Source organism: Ammodytes marinus, assembly GCF_949987685.1.
Source record: "Ammodytes marinus genome assembly, contig: scaffold_107, whole genome shotgun sequence".
Lineage (NCBI taxonomy): Eukaryota > Metazoa > Chordata > Actinopteri > Uranoscopiformes > Ammodytidae > Ammodytes > Ammodytes marinus.
This window is the reverse complement of record NW_027648048.1, coordinates 40,001-49,976: the sequence shown is the minus strand read 5'-3', so window position 1 is coordinate 49,976 and position 9,976 is coordinate 40,001. Positions and strand designations below refer to the sequence as shown.

The 9,976-nt window shown below is 43.6% G+C and overlaps 1 protein-coding gene across 2 annotated transcripts in view; it reads left to right on the top strand.

Annotated features, from left to right (window-relative positions):
• Positions 1–9,428, top strand: part of LOC307271138 (NACHT, LRR and PYD domains-containing protein 1a-like) — a 59,526-nt gene extending 50,098 nt beyond the window's left edge. For both annotated transcript variants that reach the window (XM_080055010.1, XM_080055008.1), the window contains exon 22: positions 8,955–9,428. In XM_080055010.1, the coding sequence (XP_079911136.1) occupies positions 8,955–9,229 (275 nt within the window). In that variant the 3' untranslated portion in view covers positions 9,230–9,428. The remainder of the gene's footprint in view (positions 1–8,954) is intronic.
• The last annotated feature ends 548 nt before the right edge of the window (positions 9,429–9,976 follow it).

The following is a 9,976-nucleotide window of genomic DNA, read 5'->3' as shown; positions in this document are numbered from 1 at the left end:
CCCCTTGTAATTTCTCTCCTCTCATACACACACACAAGCACACTTTCACACACACACATGCACTTACACATGCACACACACACACACACAGACACATACACACACACTCACACACTAAAAAAAAAAAAAAAAGCTGTTATTTTGTAGTTTTAGTGAGTGGTTTTCATCATAAAAATTCATATTTTGATGATAAAAGAGGTGATAAAATGGGTAAATTTTACTATTCTCTTTCATTTTACCCAATTGCATTGTGTTTTCTGCAGTAATATGGGAAATCAGAGGCAAAAAAAATTTTTCACTTTAATTTAAAGGCGGGTTGCCAAAAAGTTTTCTTATAATGTAAGTCAATGGTAGAAATCTAACTTTTTTTATTCAATTTGACATTATTCAAAAAGTAATAATGCCCCAAATATAATTTTCTCACCTATCATTCAGATGGGTGAGCCGGTGATACTAATAATAATCAAAGTTAAAAAAAATATTTGAATATTGAATTTTAGTGTATTTTTCAAAAAAGCGGTTGGTGGTATATGATCGAAACTGGCATCTAAAGGGTTAATTTTTAATTGTCATCATCATCGTCAACCGCTTATCCGAAATCGGGTCGCGGGGGCAGCAGCTTGAGCAGGGAACCCCAAACTTCTCTTTCCCGGGCCACATCAACCAGCTCTGACTGGGGGATCCCGAGGCGTTCCCAGGCCAGTGTGGAGATATAATCTCTCCACCTAGTCCTGGGTCTTCCCCGAGGCCTCCTTCCAGCTGGACGCTCCTGGAACACCTCCCTAGGGAGGCGCCCTGGGGGCATCCTTACCAGATGCCCGAACCACCTCAACTGGCTCCTTTCAACGCAAAGGAGTAGCGGCTCTGCCCCGAGTTCCTCACGAATGACTGAGCTTCTCACCCTATCTCTAAGGGAGACGCCAGCCACTCTCCTGAGAAAGCCCATTTCGGCCGCTTGTACCCGCGATCTCGTTCTTTCGGTCATTACCCAGCCTTCATGACCATAGGTGAGGGTAGGAACAAAGATCAACCGGTAGATCGAAAGCTTTGCCTTACGACTCAGCTCTCTTTTCGTCACAACAGTGCGGTAAAGCGAGTGCAAAACCGCCCCTGCTGCTCCGATTCTCCGGCCAATCTCACGCTCCATTGTTCCCTCACTCGCAAACAAGACCCCGAGGTACTTGAACTCCTTCACTTGGGGTAAGGACTCATTCCCTACCTGTAATAGACAATCCATCGGTTTCCTGCTGAGCACCATGGCCTCAGATTTAGAGGTGCTGATCCTCATCCCAACCGCTTCACACTCGGCTGCAAACCGATCCAATGAGAGCTGAAGGTCACAGGCCGATGATGCCATCAGAACCACATCATCCGCAAACAGCAGAGATGAGATCTTCAGCCCACCGAACTGCAACCCCTCCCCACCACGACTACGCCTTGATATCCTGTCCATGAATATCACAAACAGGATTGGTGATAAAGCGCAGCCCTGGCGGAGGCCAACCCCCACCGGAAACGGGTCTGACTTACTACCGAGCACCCGTACACAGCTCTCGCTTTGAGCGTACAGAGATTGGATGGCCCTGAGAAGGGACCCCCTCACCCCATACTCCCGCAGCACCCCCCACAGTATCTCCCGGGGAACCCGGTCATAAGCCTTCTCCAGATCTACAAAACACATGTAGACTGGATGAGCAAACTCCCAAGCTCCCTCTAGGATCCTTGTGAGAGTGAAGAGCTGGTCCGTTGTTCCACGGCCAGGACGGAATCCGCATTGTTCCTCTTCAATTTTTAATTGTGATTAATTAAATCATGACATAGATTGAACAACAACCCCTTCATGAAAAATATGGAAAAAAAAATTGTGAAAAAATATTGATCTTTCATCATTTTAATGCGTTTAAAGGTCAAAATACACAAAATGTACGAAGCGGTCCCAGTGTAACTTTTTTATTCAATCTGACATTAAACAAAAATTAATAATGCACCAAATATAATTTTCTCACCTAGTATTCAGATGGGTGAGCCGGTGATACTAATAATAATCAAACTTAAAAAAAAGATTTGAATATTGAATTTATGTGTATTTTTCAAAAAAGCGGTTAGTGGTATATGATCAAAAATGGCATCTAAAGGGTTAATTTTTATTTGTGATTTATATCACAACATGAATTGAATAACAACCCCTTCATGAAAAAAATGGAAAAAGAAATTGTGAAAAAATATTGATCTTTCATCATTTTAATGCAGTTTAAAGGTCAAAATACACAAAATGTACGAAGCGGTCCCAGTGTAACTTTTTTTTAACGGGGCATAAGGGTTAATATTGAACCTTTTCTTGTAAATGCAAAACAGAACCACAATATCAGATGTCAACATTATGTTATTTTCCTCATTTCATTTCAGTTGACTATCAAACCCCTGCTGATACAGAAGGTAAGATACCACACAGACATACACACACACACACACACACACACACACACACACACACACACACACACACACACACACACACACACACACTCACGTAAAAGAGCAGAATTTACAAAGTGTGAGTGTGTATTAGGGGTGTACACGTGTAACCGTTTAGGAAAAATCAATAAACGAAAACCGTTTAAAAAAAAAATCTTCAAATTTAAAATGTTCTTTTTTTCAAAGTTTTTAATTATGTTCTGGAGACACGCATTTATTGATTTTACATCACTAATAAACTACTTGGGGAGGATAAAAGCTTGTCTGCTGAATCTGTCTGTCCCTCGGCGAGTGTGTGTGAGTGTGTGTGAGTGTGTGTGTGTGTGTGTGTATTGGCGCACACACACACACACACACGGGGAGTCGCCGTGCTTGTGCTCGACTCACAGCCACGGACGAGTGATGAAAGATAACCTAAAGACTAAAGTTACCCGGTTGACGTGAACTAAGCTCGTAAGTAGCCCGAACTTTAAAACACCTGTTCAACCTGCATAAACGTGGACATGTAGAAATGTTCGATAGGTTAGGCCTATATTAATCAGGGAATTAATGAAGGGCGATAGTGACCGCAAACATATGGCAGGCGAACATGTGAGTGTGTGTGTATGTGTGTGTGTGTGCCATGGACCTATTATAAGAGGTGTGTAAACCATAGATAATATATAAAAACGAGCGTGGTTCATGTCAACTGTGTGTTTACAGGCGAGCGAACGCGTATGTGTGTGTGTGTGCGCGCGCCTACAAGACGGCGGGCGCACAAGGAAAATTACGTCACGGTTAACCGTGTACACGAAAAAAAATATGTCGTGTACACGGTTAGACATTTTTTGTATGTGTTTCAGTTGCAGGCCCCTCAGCAGGAGCAGCTGGTGTAGATCCCATGGCAGACGGTAGGTGCACGTAGTGTGACGTCTTCTGTATAAATGACTTGTACTCTGTTTGTGATCAGTCACTGATGGGATCGTCTAGAAACCCAGAATCTGATATAAAAACGCCCTTCATTGGTTCTTTATCTTGAGCCTGTCCTAATTTGAGTTCAGGCTAGCTTGTGTGTTTGCTTCATCTTTGTTCACCTCGCACCTTAAAACACCTGAGCACATCAGTATCAGTAGCACCGAGCCGTCTCTGTGCATTTACCGGCGTAACACGCTCACAACACGGGGGGAATAAATAAAGAAGCGGCTGGTTTGACCAAGCAAAAACTAGAGACCGCTGGCTTGACTGCAGTCATTCCACGACCCGATTCTTTGACCCATATTCTGGCGGCTACCACAAGGATAGGGTCATAAATCCCGCGCTACCATAATGATAGAGTCGGCGGTGGAAACACCACCAGATTTAGCGTAAGCGAGCTGTCCAGCTCTGAGCCGCTCTGCTCGGTGGAAACGAGGCAAAAGTACCAAACCTTTTTAGACAGGGAAGAATGTAAAGAGTGGAAACCAGATGAGCCTGTGCACGTCTGTCTGAAAAGTTCTGAGATGAGTCACATGAGTTTTGAATCACTTTTGGTCAGTTACAAAAACATGTGTGAACATGTGCTGTAAACGAAAGGCTTTCACAGAATCCCCAGCTCTCCGTCTATCCAACTCATTCTCAGGTTTTGTTCCTCGTCAACTTGACAGCTCTTCTTTTTAATAATAATAATACAAAAATAATTTGTCTATTGTTTTTCGGTTATTTTTAAAGATCATTTTTAGCATTTTTTTCTGCTTTATTAGACAGTCGGGCCAGATTCAAACCCATGCTGCTTTTGAGGACTGAGCCTCTATTGGGTGTGCTTTAACCACTACACCCCTCCGTATATCATTTTTATACAAAGAAGTATGCAAATATACAGTATTTGATTTCCAGAACTCAATTAATGGACAATATGTCCCTTATTTCACTTAACAAAAACTGTGTTTCCTTTGATTTCCTTCTAAAAAAGTTCTTTGTTTTTTAGCCACCCACTGTATATGTAGAGGAGAAAAACATTTTGAAATGTTCCTGTTACAATTAATTAAGAGTGGGGACTTAATGTGAGTGTTAGGCAGTAGGGACTTAATGTGAGTGTTAGGCAGTGGGGACTTAATGTGAGTGTTAGGCAGTAGGGACTTAATGTGAGTGTTAGGCAGTAGGGACTTAATGCGAGTGTTAGGCAGTGGGGACTTAATGTGAGTGTTAGGCAGTGGGGACTTATTGTGAGTGTTAGGCAGTGGGGACTTAATGTGAGTGTTAGGCAGTGGGGACTTAATGTGAGTGTTAGGCAGTGGGGACTTAATGTGAGTGTTAGGCAGTGGGGACTTAATGTGAGTGTTAGGCAGTGGGGACTTAATGTGAGTGTTAGGCAGTGGGGACTTAATGTGAGTGTTAGGCAGTGGGGACTTAATGTGAGTGTTAGGCAGTGGGGACTTAATGTGAGTGTTAGGCAGTGGGGACTTATTGTGAGTGTTAGGCAGTGGGGACTTAATGTGAGTGTTAGGCAGTGGGGACTTAATGTGAGTGTTAGGCAGTGGGGACTTAATGTGAGTGTTAGGCAGTGGGGACTTAATGTGAGTGTTAGGCAGTGGGGACTTAATGTGAGTGTTAGGCAGTGGGGACTTAATGTGAGTGTTAGGCAGTGGGGACTTAATGTGAGTGTTAGACAGTAGGGACTTAATGTGAGTGTTAGGCAGTGGGGACTTAATGTGAGTGTTAGGCAGTGGGGACTTAATGTGAGTGTTAGGCAGTGGGGACTTAATGTGAGTGTTAGGCAGTGGGGACTTAATGTGAGTGTTAGGCAGTAGAGACTTAATGTGAGTGTTAGGCAGTGGGGACTTAATGCGAGTGTTAGGCAGTGGGGACTTAATGCGAGTGTTAGGCAGTGGGGACTTAATGTGAGTGTTAGGCAGTGGGGACTTAATGCGAGTGTTAGGCAGTGGGGACTTAATGTGAGTGTTAGGCAGTGGGGACTTAATGTGAGTGTTAGGCAGTGGGGACTTAATGTGAGTGTTAGGCAGTGGGGACTTAATGTGAGTGTTAGACAGTAGGGACTTAATGTGAGTGTTAGACAGTAGGGACTTAATGTGAGTGTTAGGCAGTGGGGACTTAATGTGAGTGTTAGGCAGTGGGGACTTAATGTGAGTGTTAGACAGTAGGGACTTAATGTGAGTGTTAGGCAGTGGGGACTTAATGCGAGTGTTAGGCAGTGGGGACTTATTGTGAGTGTTAGGCAGTGGGGACTTAATGTGAGTGTTAGGCAGTGGGGACTTAATGTGAGTGTTAGGCAGTGGGGACTTAATGTGAGTGTTAGGCAGTGGGGACTTAATGTGAGTGTTAGGCAGTGGGGACTTATTGTGAGTGTTAGGCAGTGGGGACTTAATGTGAGTGTTAGGCAGTGGGGACTTAATGTGAGTGTTAGGCAGTGGGGACTTAATGTGAGTGTTAGGCAGTGGGGACTTAATGTGAGTGTTAGGCAGTGGGGACTTAATGTGAGTGTTAGGCAGTGGGGACTTAATGTGAGTGTTAGGCAGTGGGGACTTAATGTGAGTGTTAGACAGTAGGGACTTAATGTGAGTGTTAGGCAGTGGGGACTTAATGTGAGTGTTAGGCAGTGGGGACTTAATGTGAGTGTTAGGCAGTGGGGACTTAATGTGAGTGTTAGGCAGTGGGGACTTAATGTGAGTGTTAGGCAGTAGAGACTTAATGTGAGTGTTAGGCAGTGGGGACTTAATGCGAGTGTTAGGCAGTGGGGACTTAATGCGAGTGTTAGGCAGTGGGGACTTAATGTGAGTGTTAGGCAGTGGGGACTTAATGCGAGTGTTAGGCAGTGGGGACTTAATGTGAGTGTTAGGCAGTGGGGACTTAATGTGAGTGTTAGGCAGTGGGGACTTAATGTGAGTGTTAGGCAGTGGGGACTTAATGTGAGTGTTAGACAGTAGGGACTTAATGTGAGTGTTAGACAGTAGGGACTTAATGTGAGTGTTAGGCAGTGGGGACTTAATGTGAGTGTTAGGCAGTGGGGACTTAATGTGAGTGTTAGACAGTAGGGACTTAATGTGAGTGTTAGGCAGTGGGGACTTAATGTGAGTGTTAGGCAGTGGGGACTTAATGTGAGTGTTAGACAGTGGGGACTTAATGTGAGTGTTAGGCAGTGGGGACTTAATGTGAGTGTTAGGCAGTGGGGACTTAATGTGAGTGTTAGGCAGTAGAGACTTAATGTGAGTGTTAGGCAGTGGGGACTTAATGTGAGTGTTAGGCAGTGGGGACTTAATGTGAGTGTTAGGCAGTGGGGACTTAATGTGAGTGTTAGGCAGTGGGGACTTAATGTGAGTGTTAGGCAGTGGGGACTTAATGTGAGTGTTAGGCAGTGGGGACTTAATGTGAGTGTTAGGCAGTAGGGACTTAATGTGAGTGTTAGGCAGTGGGGACTTAATGTGAGTGTTAGGCAGTGGGGACTTAATGTGAGTGTTAGGCAGTAGAGACTTAATGTGAGTGTTAGGCAGTGGGGACTTAATGTGAGTGTTAGGCAGTGGGGACTTAATGTGAGTGTTAGGCAGTGGGGACTTAATGTGAGTGTTAGGCAGTGGAGACTTAATGTGAGTGTTAGGCAGTGGGGACTTAATGTGAGTGTTAGGCAGTGGGGACTTAATGTGAGTGTTAGGCAGTAGAGACTTAATGTGAGTGTTAGGCAGTGGGGACTTAATGTGAGTGTTAGGCAGTGGGGACTTAATGTGAGTGTTAGGCAGTAGGGACTTAATGTGAGTGTTAGGCAGTGGGGACTTAATGTGAGTGTTAGGCAGTGGGGACTTAATGTGAGTGTTAGGCAGTGGGGACTTAATGTGAGTGTTAGGCAGTAGGGACTTAATGTGAGTGTTAGGCAGTGGGGACTTAATGTGAGTGTTAGGCAGTGGGGACTTAATGTGAGTGTTAGGCAGTGGGGACTTAATGTGAGTGTTAGGCAGTGGGGACTTAATGTGAGTGTTAGGCAGTGGGGACTTAATGTGAGTGTTAGGCAGTGGGGACTTAATGTGAGTGTTAGGCAGTGGGGACTTAATGTGAGTGTTAGGCAGTAGAGACTTAATGTGAGTGTTAGGCAGTAGAGACTTAATGTGAGTGTTAGGCAGTGGGGACTTAATGTGAGTATTAGGCAGTGGCCATACCGCTATTTGAAATGTATTTCCCAGTAGCTTGTTAGCATAGCTATTCTTGTACTAGGTTCAGACATGGTCAGCTGCCAGAGCTAAAAGGGAACATTTTACAAAATAGGGAAATTGAAATGTGTCAGTCCCATTTGTTACATTTTACCAGACTACATTTGTTTCGTAATCTTTCAGCCTTTTGCTGATTATGAACCCAATACAGTTCAGGTGTTGATGGAAGAAAACTGAGTTGTGGATATTTGTTCCTGATTCTGTCTATTTTCAATCAGCTGAAACTCAGAGCGGAGCTGGAATCACAACAATCACCGCCCAGAAAGAAAGTGGCATCATTGCACCTCATCTAACAGGTGTTCATGCGGGACGGGATATAAACATCACATATTGTAAATGTTTTCCCAGAATTAACAAGTACAAAAAATACATTATTTAATGTTTAATTATTTTATTTAATGTCTTGACTGATTTGGCATTTTTCAAATGTTTCAGCACATCATCCTGCCACGACAGACTAGACTCATGTCTCTCCCAAAACTGAAGGTACTGTGCTGCGTAAAAATGTGACATATCTTAAACATATTATGTAGTTTTACATTTTCAGTCATTTTCAGGCATGCAAACTCATAAGCCATGAAAAAGGTGAGATGTCTGAACACGTAGTGTGACGTCTTCTGTATAAATGACTTGTGCTCTGCTTGTGATCAGTGACTGATGGGATCGTCTAGAAACCCAGAATCTGATATAAAAACACCCTTCATTGGTTTCTTAACTTGAGCCTGTCCTAATATGAGTTCAGGCTGGTTTGTGTGTTCGCTCCATCTTTGTTCACCTGTCACCTTAAAACACCTGGGGCATGGTTCAAGTCAGTCTTTTGGGTAATTTTCCCTTTTTTCTGCAGACGAGCGGAGAAGTGAATTTTGATCAGTCACTGATGGGATCGTCTAGAAACCCAGAATCTGATATAAAAACGTCCTTCATTGGTTTCTTAACTTGAGCCTGTCCTAATTAGTTTGTGTGTTCACTCTTTGTTCACCTGTCACTTTAAAACACATGGGGCCGTATTCACAAAACATCTTAAGGCTAAGAGTAGGTCCTAACTAGCTGATTTAGGAGTAACTCGCTAAAATAAAGGGCGTGTCACTCATAACTTTGCACATCACATTTTAGTGCTAAAATGCTAGAACACCTGAGCAGTGTGACTTCATAGAGCAGGTGCATACTGCCATCTAGTGGTCAACATGTTGTAGTCTAAACACACTGTGCACAAACATTAGAAAATATTAATGTGCTGAATGATTTGTGTTAAACATTTAACACTAGCCCCAGTAACACCAGTCGGTCAAATTCCCTTTTCTTCTGCAGACGAGCGGACGAGCGAATTTGTGGATAAACATCAAGTGGAGCTGATCCAGAGAGTGAGCTGCATTGAACCCATTTTGGATCATCTCCTTGTTGAAAAAGTCCTCCAACCAGAGAGCTATGTTAGAATCAGAGCTCTGAGGACCTCTCAGGACAAGATGAGGGAGCTCTTCTCTGGATGTCTGAAAGCTGGTGGTGTTATCGCTAAAGGAATCTTCTACAAAACCCTTGAGAAAAATGAGCCGATGCTCATTAAAGACCTCAAGAAAGAGACGTGAATGTTTGTGGTTAAAAGCTGGAAAACAGCTGGACACGGCCAGAGCAGACTTTATCTGTTGGAGAGACTCAGGTGTTTTGGGGCGACTCTGGCTCAGGTGGTAGAGCCGGTCGGCCAATGATCGATGGGTTGGTGGTTCGATTCCCTCCCTTCCTTTTGTGTCATGGTTGTTGTGTCCTTGGGCAAAACACCCACCTTGCCTTGTGTTAATGTGTGCGACTGCTCCATCTTTGTGATTTTCTCTACTTGTGACATCTATTGCAGTATGTCCGTCCTGGGAGAGGGATCCCTTACTCTGTCGTCTCTCTGACATTTCTTCAAATTTTTTAATCCTGTTTTTTTTACCTCGGATGGAGTTCAAACAATGTTAAAGCTGCAGTGTATAACTTTGTGTGTGTCAGAGAAGTGAAACATGTTCTAAGGTTTATTCTCATAACTGAATAAACAAACTTTCCTCACAGGAAAATGTGATCCCTGGAACACTGTTTGAAGTTAGAAAGCTTCCTGAAAAGTTACTGTTTCACTGTTGTTGTTTAAAGGTGCTGTAAGTGGAATGGTTCTTTTAGCTAACTTCCTGTCAGTTACTGCAGTTAGCAGTCCCCTCCCTCGTCCCTACGTCACCACATTAATGCACTGCGGTCTTCAAGCAGCGAGTTATCTAGCATCATCTCAGATCCATAAGTGTGATAAAAACATGATAAAAACCATCAACCATCGTCTACCAAGCACTCTCCATGCTACTCGACTG